The sequence below is a fragment of the Salmo trutta genome, chromosome 32 (genome assembly GCF_901001165.1).
Source record: "Salmo trutta chromosome 32, fSalTru1.1, whole genome shotgun sequence".
Classification (NCBI taxonomy): Eukaryota; Metazoa; Chordata; class Actinopteri; order Salmoniformes; family Salmonidae; genus Salmo; species Salmo trutta.
In genome coordinates, this window is record NC_042988.1 from 27,722,300 (window position 1) to 27,743,313 (window position 21,014).

Genomic DNA, 21,014 nt, shown 5'->3' on the forward strand with positions numbered 1-21,014 from the left:
AGAGGAGGAGGTATAGAGAGAGTGATGATTGGAAGGAAGAAGAGGGAGAGGTATAGAGAGAGTGATGATTGGAAGGAAGACGAGGGAGAGGTATAGAGAGAGTGATGATTGGAGGGAAGACGAGGAAGAGGTATAGAGAGAGTGATGATTGGAGGGAAGGAGAGGGAGAGGTATAGAGAGAGTGATGATTGGAGGGAAGACGAGGGAGAGGTATAGAGAGAGTGATGGATTGGATGTGAGTAAGAGAAAGGAAGTAAAGGTAAAGGAACAAGAGAGGATAATATAAAACTTCACATCCTATCAGTCAGCATGCAGAGAGAGGGAGCGAGAGAGGAAAATAGTAGCATTACATTTTGTGGTAAAATCCCAAAAATGTGTGTGTGTGAGTGCGTGCGTGGATGTGTGTGTGCGTGTGTGTGATCTGCAGTGGTATCTAGGTCTTAGCTCATACAGCTCTTCCTCATCTTTCTCCCGCTCCATTTTAAATGATTTAGACACAGAGAGGCAGTTTAGCTCCCCCCCTCTCTCTCGCTCTTTCTATCTCTCTCTCTTTTTTGCTCTCTCTCCCACTCTCTTTTTTTGCTCTCTCTCTCCCTCTCCCTCCCACTCTCTCTCTTTCTCTGTCTCTTTCAGTCTCTACCGTCTCAATCTACCTCTTTCCTCTTCCTCTTTGTCTCTCTCCTCCCCTCCCTCTCTTCCCCTCTCAGTCTCTCCTCCTTCTTCCTGATACTGCAGTGAGTATGAACAGAGGAGGACAACACTCCTCTCATTTCCTCTCCTCCTCCATTTCTCATGGTACCTGTCCTCCCCTCCTCCTCAAACCCGGCCTATAAAGAGAACAGAAACACCCCTCTCTCCAGGTTGGTCTGCCAATCTGGTAGGATAACCCCAACTCCAGTAGACACACACAGCCAACATCTGATACATGATGACCCCACACAGTGTCAGAACAGCAGATCCCTGTGTCAGATAACAGGGAGGGAGGGAGGGAGGGAGGGAGGGAGGTCTCACCAGTGAAAGTCTTTCATGCACCCTGTTATTTTTTGTCTGGCAGGAAGTGAGTGATCCAGACCAGGAGACGTGACTAAGTTAGTAGAGACAACAGGCCGCTGTGTGTGTGTGTGTGTGTGTGCGTGCGTGCGTGCGTGCGTGATACCCATTCCGCACTGATACCTCATAATTTACACCCGTAAACACACACAAACACACTTTCCTGAAACCAATGTCAAATAACACACTCTAGTGCATGGTAACACACACAGATACACAGTAGTGATGGGGGAAGAAATCGGTACAGCTACATATCACAATATTATTTTGGACTATATTATATTGATACATTGACTCCAAGTATCGATTTGTAAAAAAAATGATTATGTATATATACACTGAATAAAAATATAAACGCAACATGCAACAATTTCAATGATTTTACTGAGTATCAGCTCTTACAAGGAAATCAGTTAATTGAAATAAATAAATGACGCCCTAATCTATGGATTTCACATGACTGGGAGTACAGATATGCATCTGTTGGTCACAGATACCTTAAAAAAGGTAGGGGCGTAGATCAGAAAACCAGTCACTATCTGCTGTGACCACTATTTGCCTCATGCAGCGCGACACATCTCCTTTGCATAGAGTTGACCAGGCTGTTGATTATGGCTTGTGGAATGTTGTCCTACTTCTCTTCAATGGCTGTCTGAAATTGCTAGATACTGACAGGAACTGGAACACGCTGCATCCCAAACATGCTCAATGGGTGACAAGTCTAATGAGTATGCAGGCCATAGAAGAACTGGGCCATTTTCAGCTTCCAGGAATTGTGTACAGATTCTTGCGACATGGGGCCGTGCATTATCATTCTGAAACATGAGGTGATGGCGGCTGATGAATGACACGACAATGGGCCTCAGGACCTCGTCACGGTATCTCTGTGTATTCTAATTGCCATTGACAAGCTTATGCCTTCCCATACCATAACCCCACCACCACCATGGAGCACTCTGTTCACAACGTTGACATCAGCAAACCGCTCGCCCACACGACACCATACACGTGGTCTGTGGTTGTGAGGCCGGTTGGACCTACTGCCAAATTCCCTAAAACAACTTTGGAGGCTTATGGTAGATGCAGCACTCCATCACTCTCCTTCTTGGTCAAATAGCCCTTACACAGCCTGGAGGTGTGTTGGGTCATTGTCCTGCTGAAAAATAAATGAAAGTCTCACTAAGCCCAAACCAGATGGGAAGGTGTATTGCTGCAGAATGCTGTGGTAGCCATAATCGTTAAGTGTGCCTTGAATTCTAAATAAATTGATGGATTTTGTGACTGCACTTTAAGAAACTTTCAAACTGCTTGAAATGTTCCGCATTGACTGACCTTTATGTCTTAAAATAATGATGGACTGTCATTTCTCTTTGCTTATTTGAGCTTTTCTTGCCATAATATGGACTTGGTCTTTTACCAAATAGAGCTATCTTCTGTATACCACCCTTACCTTGTCACAACACAACTAATTGGCTCAAACGCATTAAGAAGGAAATAAATTCCACAAATGTACTTTTAACAAGGCACACCTGTTAATTGAAATGCATTCCAGGTAACTACCTCATGAAGCTGGTTGAGAGAATGCCAAGAGTATGCAAAGCTGTCATCAAGGCAAAGGGTGGGTACTTTGAAGAATCTCACATTTTAAATATATTTACATTTGTTTAACTCTTTTTTGGTTACTCCATGATTCCATATGTGTTATTTCATGGTTTTGACATCTTACCTATTACTCTCCAATGTAGAAAATAGTACAAATAAATAAAAACCCTGGAATGAGTAGGTGTGTCCAAACTTTTGACTGGTACTGTATATTTATTTATTTATTCATTTTACAACTCGATACTTGGAGAGTCAAAGTATCAATATAATATTGTCCAACAGTACTGATTTCTTACCCCATCACTACTGTGTATCTGTGTGCGTTACCATGTACTAGAGTGTGTTATTGGATATTGGTTTCTTGAAAGTGTGTGTGTGTGTGTGTGCGTGCGTGCGTGCGTTGCGTTACCTAGCGCTAGTCGGCTGTAACTGACCGAAACGCCAGTATTTTTCATCCTATAGCTTGTTCGCCGTCTTCTTTTTAAATAGTGAGCCAACATTTTTTAAGCACTTCCATTTCCATGTCTGATCAAAACTCATTTTCTCATGCTCTCGCTGAGCAATATGTTCAGAACATTGACTCGCAGTACATATAGAATCGTGAGAATCGAAACACATAATCCTATCAAAACGTTCAAATATCGTATCGTGAGATCCCTGGTAAATCCCAGCCCTAATACACAGTAGAGCCCACGGTATCTGCGTGTGGAACAGGTCGTGTAGTTAGCAGCAGCAGATAGCAGCGAGGGAGAGAAAGGCCAATAAATAATTTAGATTCTGCAGATTGAATGTAGATCCCTGATTCCACACAGCAAAGAAAACACGGGGCTTTAACAATACTGGGCTGTCTCTCGTTCTCTCTGTCTTTCTATCTCTCTAAATCTCCTCCTTTTTCTGTATCCATTTGCCCTTGCTCTTTCTGGGCTTTCTCCTTCTCTCATTTGTGATGGTAGGATTTCCATCCCAGTGTTATGTGATGTGATGTTCAGAGTAACAGTCAAAATCCATAAATACAATGGATTATCCTGGGCTTTAGTACATAGATACATAAATAAATACAACCAAGTATGGCAAGAAGCACACACACATACACACACACACACAAAGGGTGAACTGACCTCCTGACCTCCCTCAGTGCCTCATCCCTTGACGAGTTAGTGTATGAGGTAGTATATTACACAGGTTAGGGCTAGGGGAGGGGTTATAGGTTAGAGGTCAAGGGGTCATGACAGTTGATCTGGGACAAAGCAGAGCATCTGAGGTAATAGGAGAGATAGTTATGAGAGAGACAGAATGTGCTATTCATTCAAAACTGTTTACTGAATTTCCAGGGTGAGACAAAAAAAGTCACCCTCTTTCACTGCTGCATGAGAATATGTGTGAACGACCATTCTGCCGGCTTTCGGTTTGTTTCACATAGTTACTTTGACCCTTATCTTATGGAAAACATGAGTCAAATGGGTACAGTAAACAAGGTGCCATTAGGACCTTAGTGTTGTCTTATTGGTAGTGACCACATATGTCCCCATAGGAGAACCCTTTGAATAACCCTTTTTGGTTCCAGGTAGAACCCTTTACACAGAGGGCTCTACATGGAACCCAAAAAGAGCTCTACCTGAAACCAAAAAGGGTTCTTCTTTATGGAACAAAAAAGGGTTCCCCTATGGGGAGAGCCGAAGAACCGTTTGGAACCTTCTTTCTAAGAGTACAGTAAATCTATAAAATCATGTAGTGAATCATCTACTGAAACATTCAACTGAATCATATTTAATCATTCATCTATATAATCTGCTTTTGAGTCATCTGCTGAATGATACTGAATCATAAATGTATAGAATCAAGTAATGAATCATCTCTCTCCTCCAAGTATAAATCCACAGATTATTTTACACCTGGGGAATCAGGTAGCTATAGTCACATACACGTCACACATACAGTACCAGTCAAACGTTTGGACACACCTACTCATTACAGGGTTTTTATTTATTTTTACTATTTTCTACAGTGTAGAATAATAGTGAATACATCAAAACTATGAAATTACACATATGGAATGTAGTAACCAAAAAAGTGTTAAACAAATCAAAATATATTTTATATTTGAGATTCTTCAATGTAGCCACCCTTTGCTTTGATGACAGCTTTGCACGCGCTTGGCATTCTCTCAACCAGCTTCATTAGGTAGTTACCTGGAATGCATTTCAATTAACAGGTGTGCCTTGTTAAAAGTAAATTTGTGGAATTTCTTTCCTTCTTAATGCGTTTGAGCCAATCAGTTGTGTTGTGACAAGGTAAGGGTGGTATACAGAAGATAGCCCTATTTGGTAAAAGACCAAGTCCCTAGTATGGCAAGAACAGCTAAAATAAGCAAAGAGAAATGAAGACATGAAGGTCAGTCAATCTAGAAAAGTTCAAGAACTTTGAGAGTTTGTGTGTGTGTGTGTGTGTGTGTGTGTGTATGTGTGTGTGCGTGCGTGCGTGCGTGCGTGTGTGCGTGCGTGTGTGTGTGTGTGAGGGTGGAGGGGGCATGAGAGGTAAGGGAGTAACTAAGGAAACAGGAGGAGAAGGAGTGAGATTTAAAGGGATAGGGTGATAGATGAGGAGAGAGATAGAGGAGGAGAGAGATAGAGGAGGAGAGAGATAGAGGAGGAGGGAGATAGAGGAGAGAGATAGAGGAGGAGGGAGATAGAGGAGGAGGGAGATAGAGGAGGAGAGAGATAGAGGAGGAGGGAGATAGAGGAGGAGGGAGATAGAGGAGGAGGGTGATAGAGGAGGAGAGAGATAGAGGAGGAGGGAGATAGAGGAGGAGGGAGATAGAGGAGGAGAGAGATAGAGGAGGAGGGAGATAGAGGAGGAGGGAGATAGAGGAGGAGGGAGATAGAGGAGGGAGATAGAGGAGGAGGGAGATAGAGATAGAGGAGGAGGGAGATAGAGGAGGAGGGAGATAGAGGAGGGAGATAGAGGAGGAGGGAGATAGAGATAGAGGAGGAGGGAGATAGAGGAGGAGGGAGATAGAGGAGGAGAGAGATAGAGGAGGAGGGAGATAGAGGAGGAGGGAGATAGAGGGAGAGATAGAGAGCGGAAGATAGGAAATATAGGAGAATGTAGATATAGGATAAGGGAGAGGAGGCAGAGAGAGAGGGAGAGAGCGATAGAGAGAGAGGGATAGAGAGAGAGAAGGCGATGATAGAGGAATGGAGGGGAGAGAGAAAAGCAGGAGAGAGAGATGTAGGAAGAGAGGGAGATGTGGAGAAGAAGAGAGAAAGGGTGATAGAGGAAGAAGATGAGACACTGCTAAACTGTTAGCCTGAACACACTTAGATCAACATCCAGCATGTTCAAACAAAACCAGAGAGGAACAAACCATCTGAACCAGGTAGGGGTGTGCGGGTGTGGAAGAGACAATGTCCACAATCCAACACATTCAATTAATATTCCAAATCCCTTTTTCAAAATGGCAGAGGCAAGCTCACGCACACTCTCATACAGTACATGTATTGAAATATTTCACACACATCTGTGTTCAATCTCCATTCAAACAATTGAACAGATTCAAAAGCCTTAAAACAATCTCATCCATTTGCCAGAGCAGCAGGCCAATTAGAGTGAATCATTTCTGACCCATCACTACAGATCAATGCAATCATTATTCTACTTTCCTCTCTCGTCCTGACAGCCTCACAGCTTCCAACAGGAGAACAGACATTGCCCAAATCACTCCCCGTTTCTCCCAAAATGGTGCTATGCTAACACTAAGACTGAAGGATGGGGTTAAAAACAAACAAAAGATAACTGTTGTAAGGCGCATTGTGTCTGTAAAAATGTATATGGTATGTATAAACTGGAAGAAGAAGCCTAAGTGTTGTTGTCCATTAGTTTACTCCAATTAGAAGAGGGGTGGGTAGGGTTAGGGGAAAATAAATGGTGGCAGTAAACTCTCTCCCTCCCTCCTTGCCTTCCCCTCCACTGTTTTTCCTGAGCTGAGACTGAACATGCTGACATCAGCAACAAGCAGCTCTGCACTACAAACATCTCTCGCTCTCTCTCTCTCTCTCTCTCTTTCTCTCTCTCTCCAAAAAAGTGTCCATTGGTGACTGTAATTGATGAATGCCCTTAATAACAACGTTATAATTCATAATGACAAAAATCATATCAATGATGCTCAAATACAAACATTCAATGGATCCTAAACCTATCATACCTACAGGCTTCTGTTGAATCACCACACTACAGCTGCCAGGAAGGCCTTTGAGTGTTGTTGTCTAGTCGGCTATGTTGTCATCATTACATGCTCACACTAGCCTAATGATGCCCTACCTAATTGGCTAATGGTAGAGTCACATAGATAGGTCCCATCATTAGATCATCTTCCCATTATGATAATAACATTGCAAGTACAGTGGGCCTACCTGATATTCGGGCTTTAGCATTGATGTTATGTTACACAGTGAGGAGAAACATGTAAAGGATATGGCCATTCTGTAATCTTTTTGGCGTATTTTCTCACAAAGTTGTCCTCGCTGAAGATGAACAGCGAGCGGTTGACGGTGAAGCAGTTCTGACGAACCGGGATGGGGTTGTACAGGGCCATGGTCCGGGCTCTCTGCGCCATGGACTGCTTGTAGACCCGCTGGCCCCCGGGGCCTCCAGGCGGGCCGCCCTGCCGGCTGCCGCCGCGGCCAGGGCCTCCAGGTCCATGCCCATGCCCTGGTCCATGGCCGCCGCCATACCTGGACGGCATCTCGTTTTCGAACCGCGCCATTCTCTGGACACCAAATCTTTACAAAGCAGCTGTAGCTGAGAAGGAGGCGAATGCTCAGCACGACCACACAACATTACATCCCATCTGCCTGCGGACTGCTCATACACACAACTGTTTTATTCTGCTTCTTCCACCTGCATAGGCGGAGAGTTGCGGGGCGGTAGCCTATATGGTGCGGCCTTTACAAGATGAAGACGCCATGTAGGCTTTGGTCTCTGTCCGTGCGTTAGTGCTAATGTCAAGTGCGGGAGTAAAACAAATGCAACGTGGGGTGGGCTGGATAGCTTGGCTTGTTGCACGACTATCAGTGCTGCAGGCTTCACAATTCTTCTTCAGTTCGTTTTTAAATGTCCAAAAAAGAAGAGCAAGGCTCTTTGGGAGTATTGGGGATATCGGATTGAGGACATTCCAAGATGAGTTAGTATAAATGTTTCATGTTCTCCATGGCTGCTCCATCGTCTTCTCCCGAACCATTTCCACGGTGCGATAGGCTCGTCAGAAGCCTCTTGTGCTTCGTTTGAAGATAAAATGTTGTATTGTCATCATGACCACAGTACAATATTATCAGATTATCAAAATAAATAAAAAAATAAGAAAATAAATCCACCAAGTTTTTCCCCTCAACCGGGCATGTTGGTCGTGGTTGCCATGGTACGTTTCAGACACCAAAAAATGTTGGAAAAAAGAGCTAAAATCTAAAATTATTAATTTATTTTGTAACATCCGCAATGTTTGGTACACTGGCTAATTTGTCTCCCGCCACCTCACACTCGCTTTACACGCGCGCAAAGATGAACTGCCATCCTTATACACGAAAAGGATAAATTTGATATTTGATGATTTTTCTTATTTGCATTCAAAAATCATCTTTAATTGAAATCCGTCGTGGTTTGTCATGTAATGTAGGCTAAGATTAGCGCTGAATCGTATTTATCTTAACAATTAAATGATGTCCCCCTCGACACAATGATCATATTCTCTCCATCACCTGCACAGCCGTCCATTCATACGTGGTCTCATCCGAGGAGAGGACATTTGGACGCAGGCAACATCACCATAGCGGAGTGGGGAGCATCCGCCACCGCTCCGGTGTCTCGCCACCAGTCATCGTGATCTCCACAAGCGGGTCGAGCGCAATGCAGAAGCCGTGAAAGTCGAACACCAACCCCGCCCCGCAGAGTGCCTCTGCCCGCTGGAAAAAACAGTGTCCTGCCCGTCCTCTTTCTCTCCTTCGTGAACAAGTGCGCTCCACGGCCTCCTCGGCTATCCGTCCAGCGGACCTTAGGGGAGGGAAAGATGGAAGAATGGATGGATGGAGAGGGAGGAAATAGCCACCCTTTCTCTTTAGAAATAGTAGAAATGACTAGAAATGTAAAAAAAAAAAAAAAAAGAAAGAGAGAGAGAGAGAGAGAGAGAGAGAGAGAGAGAGAGAGAGAGAGAGAGAGATCAGAACACGAATTTGTCTCCGTCCATATCAGCCAGTATTTTGGACTATAGGCTACTAAGCGACTAGAGCCGATCAATTCAGCGCTGAATGCCTGAGAAAATCTCTGTCCCGAAACCTGTGTGTAGCCAATGTGTGTGTTGCCGCCAGGCGCTGCAGCACATGACGCACACAGCCCCCACTCACAGACTCGCTCCCCTTCGTTCAAGTTCCAGACCCGTGCACGGTGAGGTGAGCCCTGATTTCTTTAGGAGCTATAGCCATATGCCCAGCCCTGGATTCACGATGTCTGTCCCTGTCATACACACATTCTAGCACACATCAATGTGAAAATAATGCGTAAAATACCTCTGTGGTGAAAGAGATCCGCGGGGGGACATGGTTGCTTGGTGATTGTGAGAGTGTGGGGGGTAGAGATGGATGGATGATTATGTTTGTTTTTATTGCTATTTTATGAACGACCTGGTAACTGTGTCAAGGTCAGTCTTGTGTGTGAGCTATGTGTGTTTTAGTGAGGGAGGAAGAGGTTGGTGGGGGGGTACATCTCTCCTGGCGTGTAGCTCGCGCGAGGGGATACAGCTGGCATGAGATAGCGAGCGAGTGTGCGTGCACATGCGCGCGTCTCGGGGGAGTTGTGTGGCATCCTGTGTGTGTGTGTGTGTGCGCGCGAGAGAGAGAGGAAGGAGAGAGCGCGCGCGCGCGCGCGTTAGGGAACGTGTAGAGAGAAACATCTACAGGCTATTCTTAGCTGCAGACATTTGGAAATTAATGGACAGAGTTCTCCCGCCCCCGTCTCTCGCTCTTCCTCTACCGTCTCTCTCGCTCTTCCACCCCCGTTCCTCTCTCTCTCTGGATCCGAGCCGATGCTAGTGCTCTTCCCTCTCGCCCTCTCCCTTCAGTCCGGCATGCATGTCACTAATGCTCAAGGTACGGCCGTCCCTAATGTCCCTCGTCCATTGCCATTGCATGGCATTCTGAAATCAAATGCACAACTCAGGCTACATGATGTGCAAATGAAATGGAGTCTATATATGCCTAAAAAGACCCTGTGACTATATGAATGATATGAATATGGATTTGTGGTTTCTACTGCTCTTCGTGTTGGGTTGGTGCTGGTCTTTTTGAGAACAGAACGGAAGTGGCGTAGCAGCCCTCCAAACCTCGGTCCAGTGTGATCTATTATAGGTTTTAATTGATTGCCGCCCGAAATAGCCGCCGCTTTGAATGGTAAATGATCAAGAGGACATGGACTTAAGGGCGACCTGCGAATTAGTCCATATCTGGAGTCATCATCTGGTCAATATATAAACTTGATGGTGAGACAACGTTCTTGTGGGAGAAAGAAGACGACCGATATTGGCGCGACCTTAACTGTTATCGCTTATCGGGTATCACATGAAGCGTGGATCAATGTTTTCTTCAGATGTGCCTTCAGCGGTGAGAGTGACCCACTGTCAGGATCGAGGTCTAACAAGGTTGTCTCTATACACTGTACACTGTCATTCTTTTGGTGGAAACCCGTTGCTAGAACCATTCGAGTAACCCAACTCAAAGTATTGCAGTGTTCAATACTTATAGTAATAAAGTGACATCACCACCCATATGGTTATCTTTTAAAGTTGTTAATACTTAACTGTTTTGTGTTCTATTAACTTATTTGCGTATTGTATTCTGAACTATAACGATTGAAGTTACTTGAATATGAATATTTGTTGTAGTGAACATAACAATTTAGGGTCCCTTCTACTTAAATTATCAACATTCATTAGTAATTGTTTTCAAGTGTTCTGATTAGTCCTTTTCAGTGGTCATGTCTTAATGTTTAACATTGTTTTATGTATTTGATGATTTGTCATTATAATCCACCTTACCAGTCATTGTTGAGCACAGTGCTCATTCCTCTAGCAGTAACTGGAGGTAGAGCTGTAACCAGTCATTGTTGAGCACAGTGTTCATCCCTCTAGCAGTAACTGGAGGTAGAGATGTAACCAGTCATTGTTGAGCACAGTGCTCATCCCTCTAGCAGTAACTGGAGGTAGAGCTGTAACCAGTCATTGTTGAGCACAGTGCTCATCCCTCTAGCAGTAACTGGAGGTAGAGATGTAACCAGTCATTGTTGAGCACAGTGCTCCTCCCTCTAGCAGTAACTGGAGGTAGAGCTGTAACCAGTCATTGTTGAGCACAGTGCTCATCCCTCTAGCAGTAACTGGAGGTAGAGCTGTAACCAGTGCTCATCCCTCTAGCAGTAACTGGAGGTAGAGCTGTAACCAGTGCTCATCCCTCTAGCAGTAACTGGAGGTAGAGCTGTAACCCCATGCTCTACCAACTGAGCCACAGGGAAGACTTGTTGAGCACAGTGCTCATCCCTCTTGCAGTAACTGGAGGTAGAGCTGTACGCATTACAGTGTGCTGCATTAGTGGTGGTGGTGCACATTACCTTCTTGATGGTGGGAATGGCTTGTCTCATTATCTAACTGTATTTAGCAGATTTGATATCCGTTCATCATGATCAATTACATCTAAAACTGCTTAATACTATTGTAGAAATATACTTTTCTTTCTTCAAACAAGCCATGTGGCACCATTACATATTGGTAACTTGCAAAAACGTAATAATTCTATATCATCACAACACAGATAAATCAAGTGTTTTGACTCTAATATCAATGTGTCTGACTACTACTTAGTTATTTGAAGTAAAGATGTAAAACATAATAGAGTCATGTAAGTACATCTTATTTAATACATGTTAGATTGACTTTAACATATGAACTAATCATAACCTTAGCAGAATACAAATACATAAAGTTATATTTACTAAATAACATAATATTTGTTAACAGTACTCATAAAACTTTAAGTGATATGAAATCTTATTGACATGAGTTAGTACCACGTGTATGAGTTCTACTGACGGTTGGAGATGTTTGAGTAGCCACTAATCAATTAATTTAATGAGTTAGGCAGTTACTTTTTACAGTGTAACCATGGTAGAAAGGCCATGGGAGAAAACTTAACCCTTACCTTAACCCTAACCCTTACAAATACCAACACTACCAATCTTTTACCCATTCAAAATTCACCCTATGTATTGTGTTGGACCATGTCAGAACCATGGATAGTTCCCTTAACCATTCAAGATTCTGCAAGGCCAATAGAACTGTCCATGGTGCTTAAAACGACCCACAGCAACAGTTCCAGCAACAAACAATTTTCAGCATCACAGACAGTTCTGTTTTGTCGAATCAGCTGTGTAGTGCTAGGGTATCAAAATAAAGTGTGCACCCCTTTGGGTCCCCAGGACCAGGGCTGTGTTCAGTACGTTTTTACGTTCGTTCAATCGAACGGAAACAGCGCTGTACTGAACGACCAGTTGAAAAATGTTGGGTTGTGGGTTGGGGAACGCTATGAGTATGGCTACAGGCCTTTAAATACGTCCCTCATTGCTTCAAGCCACACCTCGCACACCCACCAAACGGGAGCAAACATACCTCAAAGTCTGTTCAAGAACGTACAAGAACGTTTTGGCGAAACATGTCGTTCAGTAAAAACCGTTCCGTAACGTAGTAAAAGTTCAAGCTAACTGAACGCACCACAGGATTAAGAAACACAGGCCGGGTCCGAATACCCATACTAGTGTAGGCTACTACATACTTAAACTGCATAGTCATTTCAGCGTTTAATCTACTAGAGTTCACTTGTTGTTCCGACTCAAGTGTTTGACAACAGCTGATAATCAGATAAATTGACGCACTGTACCAAAATGAACGAATGATGGGAGTCAGCGCAATCGAGCATTACATCATACATTTGAGCATTAGATCATGCATTCGAAATTTCACATACTATAAATCTCTTTTTTCGCAAACTATTTAGTACACTAGTATGGTTATTTGGACGCACACCTGTGCTAGAAGACACATAGAACTGTCCGTGGACAGACAGTTCCTTGCTCAATTGAACAACTTCCAGGCCAATAGAACTGTCCATGGTTTGATAACTGTTTTAGTCCCTTATTTCCAGTCCTCTACTGCAGGACCACCAGACTGTCCACACGTTTGTTCTAGCCCTGCACTGACACGCCAGATTCAACAACTCAAGGGCTTGGTAAATACCTGACACCTGATTCAACAACTCAAGGGCTTGGTAAATACCTGACACACCTGATTCAACAACTCAAGGGCTTGGTAAATACCTGACACACCTGATTCAACAACTCAAGGGCTTGGTAAATACCTGACACACCAGATTCAACAACTCAAGGGCTTGGTAAATACCTGACACACCTGATTCAACAACTCAAGGGCTTGGTAAATACCTGACACACCAGATTCAACAACTCAAGGGTTTGGTAAATACCTGACACACCTGATTCAACAACTCAAGGGCTTGGTAAATACCTGACACACCAGATTCAACAACTCAAGGGCTTGGTAAATACCTGACACACCTGATTCAACAACTCAAGGGCTTGGTAAATACCTGACACCTGATTCAACAACTCAAGGGCTTGGTAAATACCTGACACACCTGATTCAACAACTCAAGGGCTTGGTAAATACCTGACACACCAGATTCAACAACTCAAGGGCTTGGTAAATACCTGACACACCTGATTCAAATCAAATTGTATTAATCACATGCTCCGAATACAACAGGTGTACAGTACACCTTACAGCGAAATGCTTACTTACGAGTCCCTAACCATCAATGCAGTTGAAAAAAAATATGGATACGAATATGAGATAAAAAATAGCAAGTAATTAAAGAGCAGCAGTAAAATAGCAATAGCAAGACTATATACAGGGGGGTACCGATACAGAGTCAATGTGCGGGGGCACCGGTTAGTTGAGGTAGTATGTACATTTAGGTAGCGTTATTAAAGTGACTATGCATAGATGATAGTAACAGAGAATAGCAGCGGGGGGCAATTCAAATGGACTGGGTAGCCATTCGTTTAGATGTTCAGGGGTCTTATGGCTTGGCGGTAGAAGCTGTTTAGAAGCCTCTTGGACCTAGACTTGGCGCTCCGGTACTGCTTGCCGTGCAGTAGCAGAGAGAACAGTCTATGATTAGGGTGGCTGGAGTCTTTGACAATTTTTAGGGCCTTCCTCTGACACCACCTGGTGTAGAGGTCCTGGATGGCAGGAAGCTTGGCCCCAGTGGTGTACTGGGCCGTTCGTGCTACCCTCTGTAGTGCCTTGCAGTCGGAGGCCGAGCAGTTGCCATACCAGGCAGTGATGCAGCCAGTCAGGATGCTCTCAACAACTCAAGGGCTTGGTAAATAGTGAGTTGAATCAGGTGTGTTAGTGCAGGGCTAGAACTAAAACGTCCCCCAGGAGAGGGCTGTGAATTAGGGTTGATGCTGTGGACCACTTCAGCACCACAGACAGCTATTGGCCCTGCAGAAGTTGAACGGGACAATGGAACTAGCTGCCCATGGTGCTGAAGCTGGCCAGTAGAATACAGGGATTTCTAGGACAGGATGTTAGGATAGGATGAACTTTAATGTCCCCGTCAGGAAAATTGTCTTAGACACACAGTACTGACCCATACAAAATAGACAGTGCACATTACACATTCAGCATAATACATACATTGGACATTACCCATCATACACATTGTGCACTTCTCAAATAGCAACATACATAATACATATTGCACCCACTGTCATCCATGTGACACACATTTCCTTCCCGGGTGGATCCTTCCCTCAGTCAACAAGTATGAGAGACTTCTGAGGAGCGGTGGGGGTAGGGTTGAATTGGGCACGGCCGCGGCACACATGCTTGAGCTGGCCCATAGAAATAGAGTCTGTGAGCTAGCCGCTCTCTGGCTCCTCGCGCCGGTTGAGAGATGCGCTCTGTCAGCTTGGGTGAACCGCCGTGCCGGATCCAGCGCCTCCCGCCCACGCAGGCGGCCTGGTTTGTGGGTGCTGTGTCTGTGTGCGATATCTTGTCCCGCGGACATACCCGCCTGATGCTAAACGCATCGAATGCGCTTGAGCAGGTCGAACTCAGAGCCAGAGGAATACACCAAAATCAGAAACAGAAACAAGCGCTGTGTAGAGGAAAATATGGATGGGTGGAGAGTGCAATATGGTACACAGTAGAATATCAAACGTGGGGTGAAGGGGCCTACTAAACTCATGGAAGAAACACCTTTTAGCTGTGGCAGTTGGCCTATGAATAAAGGGAAGGGGGAGGGTGGTGTTCATTCAAAGATGGGTGAAAAATTATCCTAACATGAGGGTTACTCTAGATGTGTCTTTGTGTGTGTGTGTGTGTGTGTGTGTTTATATGAATATGTGGGTTAATGAGTGTGCTTTTATGATTCTGTGTGTGTTTGCACGTGTGCGCGCATATCTATGTGTGTGTGTGTGTGTTTGCGCATATCTGTGTATGTGTGCATGTGTCTGTGTGTGCGTGTGTTTGCAGTACATGTGTGCCCATATGTCTCATCTTTCTGTTGCATACTTGTCACCTTCATTGTTTGATATATGCTGTCCCAGGTGTGGCCAGCTGATAATCTCTGCCACCCTGGAGTGTGCTGTGTTGTCTCTCAGTCAGAAGTCCCTGCAGGGGAGCCGGTCTCTCCCCCTTCAAGCATAGCCTAGCCTCCTCGTCTTCCCTCTCCTCTTCCTTTTCCTCCTCCTTCTCCCACCTACTCTGTAGCAGAAGTACCGGAAAAATTGGAACTAAGATCCAGATTGTATCAAATAAATACAATGTGGATCTTAGTGTGTGGAGGCTGATGTGGTGCCTCTGCCACTAAGATACTTATCAGCAATGAGAGAAACACCATAGTTAACACCAATGGAATGGACAACCAACAATGGTTAAGTATGGGCATGTGTGCAGAGTTACAAAACCCTCTCAGGGGTGGTTGCCTTACTTGCCTGGACCCATAATAAGACAGTTTCCAATAAGCACCCTCAATGGAGAGGTCCCTGAGTAGGCTTCATCTGCTTCTGTGCATCCACCCATATAACCCATGTTAATAACCCTATCAGGAGATGTTTTTCTAAAAGCTCAAGTCTCAGACCAAGTGGTGGGTGCATCCTGCAGGCTGTGAGGCTGGGTGAGGCTGGGTGGTTCTGAGTTGCAGTCTAAGAAGGAGCTGTATATGACTCAATGATTCATAAAGCTGAATAATTCATTGGCTGGAGGCATGTAGAGCTCACTCCCTCTGCCTCTGCCTCTCCGTCCTTGGTGAACCGTCTCTCTCTGCCTCTGCTCTGACAGACCTACTGCAGTAAGTAGTCACTATGTGGACAGGCTACAAAGGACAGACTTACTCCAGTAAGAAGTTACTATACAGCCAGGCTACAAAGGACAGACTTACTGCAGTGAGTAGACAGCCAGGCTACAATGGACAGAAATAGCAATGTTGCCAAAACTGTCATCTTTGTCCAATGCAGTGTCCTGGGAACCCACTAGGTATGCAGGCTTTTGTTCCAGCCCAATGCACACCTGATTCAACTCCTCAACCAATTGTCAAGCCCTTCAATCAGGTGTGTTAGTATTGGGCTGTGTGTGTGTGTGTGTGTGTGTGTGTGTGTGTGTTGTGCCTGTCTAGGCGCTGCAGTACACACAGGCAGGCCGAAGCGATGCTGATGTAAGCACAATACATTTTTAAACAGCTGGAATTATTAACTCGCTCATAAGTAGGCTCCTACTGCTCACAGTCTTCTACCAGAGGAGCACGAGATTTTCTGTAACAGTTTCAATCTAATTCAATGGTGTTTTATTGGCTTACAGTACATATAGTACCGTACAGTGCAATGCAACAATAAGAGCCAAGCATGTACTTCTCTAAGAGGAAGCTATCTCTGCCAGATAGAATGTACCTCCATCAGATTCACATCACGTTCTCTTTTTCTAAAAAGGGGGTAAAAAATGACTTGTTTTGCAAGATGAGAGCAAAGCCTGTAAAGAGAAGAGGGAGATGGGAGTGGTGTGATGGGGATGGAGGAGACGTGTGGACAAAGGGAGAGAGACAGAGAAAGAAAGAAAGAAAGAAAGAAAGTGTTATAGTGTGGACACTATATAAATAATTACATGGTTATTATTGGCATTAACCTTGACCTTTCCCCTTTGATGATGTCATCACCAAGAGTGAGTTCTGTGCAATGTGATTCTACCACCGGCTGAGTGGGCTATATAGTTCTGTTATATGTGTACCGTTTGTACCTGGCAATACACCTTTAGGTTTGGGTTGAAAGTAAAGGAAAGTAATATCGAAATGCGTGTGGGCATTCCTTGTCAAGTTACTACACCTTTTTGGCGACGAGGATAAAACTTTATCAACTTGTACAGGGCGAGTTAGCTAGCTAGCTTAATGAGCGACGGAGAGCAGGTGCCACTGGACGGAAACGCCGACGGGGACAATCAGCAGCAAGTGCAAATCGCTAACGAGGATCAAGGACAGGTTGGCGTTATAATGGCAATGTTTGGGACTATCACTGAGTTTGTGGAAGAGAACGAAGACTGGACGGAATATGTGGAAAGGTTGGGACACTTTTTCTTGGCAAATGGAATCATAGATGAGGCTAAACAGCGCTCTATTCTCTTGAGTGTGTGTGGGGCTAAAACCTACAAGCTAATGAGGAATTTGGCTACACCACGGAGACCGGGAGAAATTCCTTTTGGGGATCTAGTTGCTCTCGTTCAGACTCACCACAATCCAAAGCCTTCAGTGATTGTCCAGAGGTTCAAGTTTAACTGCCATTTTCGGAAAACAGGTCAGTCTGTTGCTAACTTTGTTGCTGAATTACGGGAACTCTCTGAACATTGTGAGTTTGGGGCTATGTTAGAGGACATGCTCCGTGACAGATTAGTCTGTGGCATTAATGAGGACAGCATACAGCGCCGGTTGCTTGGGGAAGCCACACTGACTTTCAAGAGGGCATTGGAACTATCTCAAGGGATGGAGATGGCCGCTAGTAATGTGAAAAATATTCAAAAGGCCAACAGTGAAAGTTGTGCAGTGCATCAGGTGACAAAAGAGGCGGCAGGAAAAAGGGGAAAAGCAGTGGAATGTTTCAGATGTGGAGGGACACATTATGGTAACAACTGTAAGTTCATGGAGACTGTCTGTCACAATTGCAACAAAAAGGGACATTTAGCAAAAAAATGCAGGGGTCCTAGGAGCAAGCCAGAGGGTGGGCGGACTGGGCTGGGCAAGTTCACAGCACCAAAGCCTCAGTCAGCAGCGCACCACCTAGAGAGCACAGAGGAGGAGGACGAGCATTGTTCCTACAACATGTTTAATGTGAGGGAGCCGCGCGCAGAGCCTATTTATGCTACAGTGGAGGTAGATGGAAAGCAGATGAGGATGGAGGTTGACACGGGGGCCTCTGCCTCTGTCATAAGTGAGGAGACCTACAAACAAAAATGGGGCTCAAGACAGGTTTCTGCCCTCACACCGGCAGGGATCAGACTGCGTACGTACACTGGGGAGACCATACCATTGCTTGGGGCTCTAGAAGTGAACATTGCATACAACAGCCAGGAAGCGAGAGCACGGCTCCTGGTGGTGAAAGGGAATGGGCCTAGTTTACTAGGGCGTGACTGGCTAAACAAAATACAACTGAGCTGGGGTGAGATAAAACACACCCGAGTGACTGAGGATGTCATTCAAAAATACCCAGAGATTTTCAAAGAGGAACTGGGCACACTGCAGGGCACTACAGTTAAGCTGTTCGTGGATCCTCAGGCCGAGCCTCGCTTTTTCAAGCCCAGGACAGTGCCTTACGCCATGAAAAAGAAAGTGGAAGATGAGTTGGAGCGGCTGCAGGAAGCAAACGTCATTACTCCCGTTCAGTTCTCCCGCTGGGCAGCTCCTATCGTTCCCGTTCTGAAAAGTGACGGCACGGTGCGTATATGTGGGGACTACAAACTCACCATCAACAGGGCCTCTAAGCTAGACGCTTACCCGCTGCCACGGGTGGAGGACTTGTTCGCGACACTGGCAGGAGGCAAGACGTTCTCAAAGCTTGACATGAGTCACGCCTACCAACAGCTCCTCCTGGACGAGGACTCAAAAGAGTATGTCACAGTCAACACGCACAAAGGCTTGTTCAGGTACAACCGCTTGGTTTTCGGAGTGGCGTCCAGCCCAGCCATTTTCCAGAGGACAATGGACAATCTGCTGCAGGGGATCCCTCATGTAGCAGTGTACCTGGATGACATCCTGGTTACAGGGGAGACGGAGGAGGAGCACCTCCACCATCTGGACCAGGTGTTAAAGAGATTCTCTGAGGCAGGGCTGCGCCTGAAGCGTAGCAAGTGCACATTCCAAGCACAGAGTGTGACATACCTAGGTCACAAGATCACAGCGCAGGGTCTGTGTCCTGTGGAGGACAAAGTCAGGGCAATCAAGGATGCTCCAAACCCCAAGAATGGGTCAGAGCTCAGGTCGTTCCTGGGCATGGTGAACTACTATGGGAAGTTCCTCCCTGAGCTGTCAACAGTGTTGGCTCCACTTTATCAGTTGCTCCACAAAGACTGTAAATGGAAGTGGGGGCCAGCACAAGAGAAAGCTTTCAAGGAAGTGAAAGCACTACTACAATCAGCACAACTTCTGGTTCATTTTGACCAAGACAAAGAGATCATCCTGTCATGTGACGCCTCACCCTATGGCGTCGGGGCAGTACTCTCTCATCAGATGGAGGACGGGTCAGAGAGACCCATTGGATTTGCATCACGTACGCTGACGAGTGCTGAGAAGGGTTATTCACAGTTAGACAAGGAAGGTCTGGCCATAGTCTTTGCTGTGAAACGCTTCCATCAGTACCTCTACGGTCGTCATTTCACCATATGCACTGACCACAAACCACTGATGAGCCTCTTTAGTGAATCAAGATGCATTCCGCCCATGGCTTCAGCAAGGTTACAGCGTTGGGCCCTGACACTGTCGGCTTACCAGTATACGATAGTGTATAGAGCGGGGAAGGACAATGCAAATGCAGACGCGCTCAGCCGTCTCCCGCTACCAGAGATGCCTGCCACAACTGTGGTGCCTCCCGAGACAATTTTCCTAATGGAGAGATTGTCAAACTCACCTGTGAATGCCAATCAGATCAAACAGTGGACAGACCGGGATCCTATCCTGTCCCAAGTGAAAAGATTCCTGATGCAGGGTTGGCCTCCTGTCATAGAGAATGATGGACTAGGACCTTACGCAAAGCGCAAAACTGAGCTGAGTGTGCAGGATGGCTGCATACTCTGGGGGTCCAGAGTGGTTGTTCCACCCCCTGGCCGTGCACAAGTCATGGATGAGGTCCATGAGGCTCACCCGGGTGCCTCCCGGATGAAAAGTTTAGCCAGATCTTACATCTGGTGGCCTAACATGGATCAGGAGGTAGAAGACAAAGTTAAATCATGTTCTGAGTGCCAGATCAACCAGAAGATGGCGCCGCCCGCGCCACTACATCTGTGGGAGTGGCCTGACCACCCATGGTCTAGGCTGCATATAGATTTTGCAGGCCCTTTCATGGGTCACATGTTCCTTGTCATGGTGGACGCACACTCCAAGTGGCTGGAGGCGCACATCATGAGCAACATCACAGCGACCACAACCATCGAAAAGCTTCGGCAGGTGTTTTCAACCCATGGTCTGCCGGACTCTCTGGTGTCCGACAACGCAACAACGTTTACCTGTGATTTGTTCCAAGAATTCATGCGGAGAAACGGGATCCGCCATGTCCGCAGCGCCCCGTTTCACCCGGCCTCAAACGGCTTAGCGGAGCGGGCTGTGCAGACACTGAAAGAGGGGCTCAAAAGGATGACTGGGGGAACCATCACTACTAAGCTCTCTCGGTTCTTGTTCCAGTACCGCATCACGCCACAAACAACAACAGGACAGGCTCCAGCGGTGATGTTAATGGGCAGAAGGCCAAAAGCTCACCTGGATCTACTGCGTCCGAACATCAGAGCACGAGTGGAACGGAAGCAGGAGAAACAAAAAGAGAGACATGACCACCACGCAAGGGAGAGACAGTTAAAACCCAATGACACTGTCTACATCCGCAACTTCACAAGCAGCCAACGCTGGTTGCCAGGTATCATTCTGAGTCAGAGTGGTCCCGTCTCCTTTGTGGTCAAACTGACTGATGGTCGAGTCATGTGCAGACACCAGGACCATCTCCGCCTG

General features: G+C 45.7%; 2 protein-coding genes across 2 annotated transcripts in view; one reads left to right on the forward strand and one right to left on the reverse strand.

The window, feature by feature from the left end:
- Nucleotides 1-8,991, reverse strand: part of LOC115170706 (voltage-dependent P/Q-type calcium channel subunit alpha-1A) — a 185,431-nt gene extending 176,440 nt beyond the window's left edge. The window contains exon 1 of the mRNA XM_029726941.1: nt 7,125-8,991. Coding sequence (XP_029582801.1) covers nt 7,125-7,414 — 290 coding nt within the window. The 5' untranslated portion in view covers nt 7,415-8,991. The remainder of the gene's footprint in view (nt 1-7,124) is intronic.
- An 8,125-nt stretch (nt 8,992-17,116) lies between these two features.
- LOC115170707 (uncharacterized protein K02A2.6-like) lies at nt 17,117-21,014 on the forward strand (the record flags this gene model as incomplete). Its single annotated transcript, XM_029726942.1, has 2 exons — nt 17,117-17,855; nt 17,916-21,014. Coding segments are annotated over exons 1-2 (3,756 nt in total), but the record flags the coding sequence as incomplete, so codon positions are not given.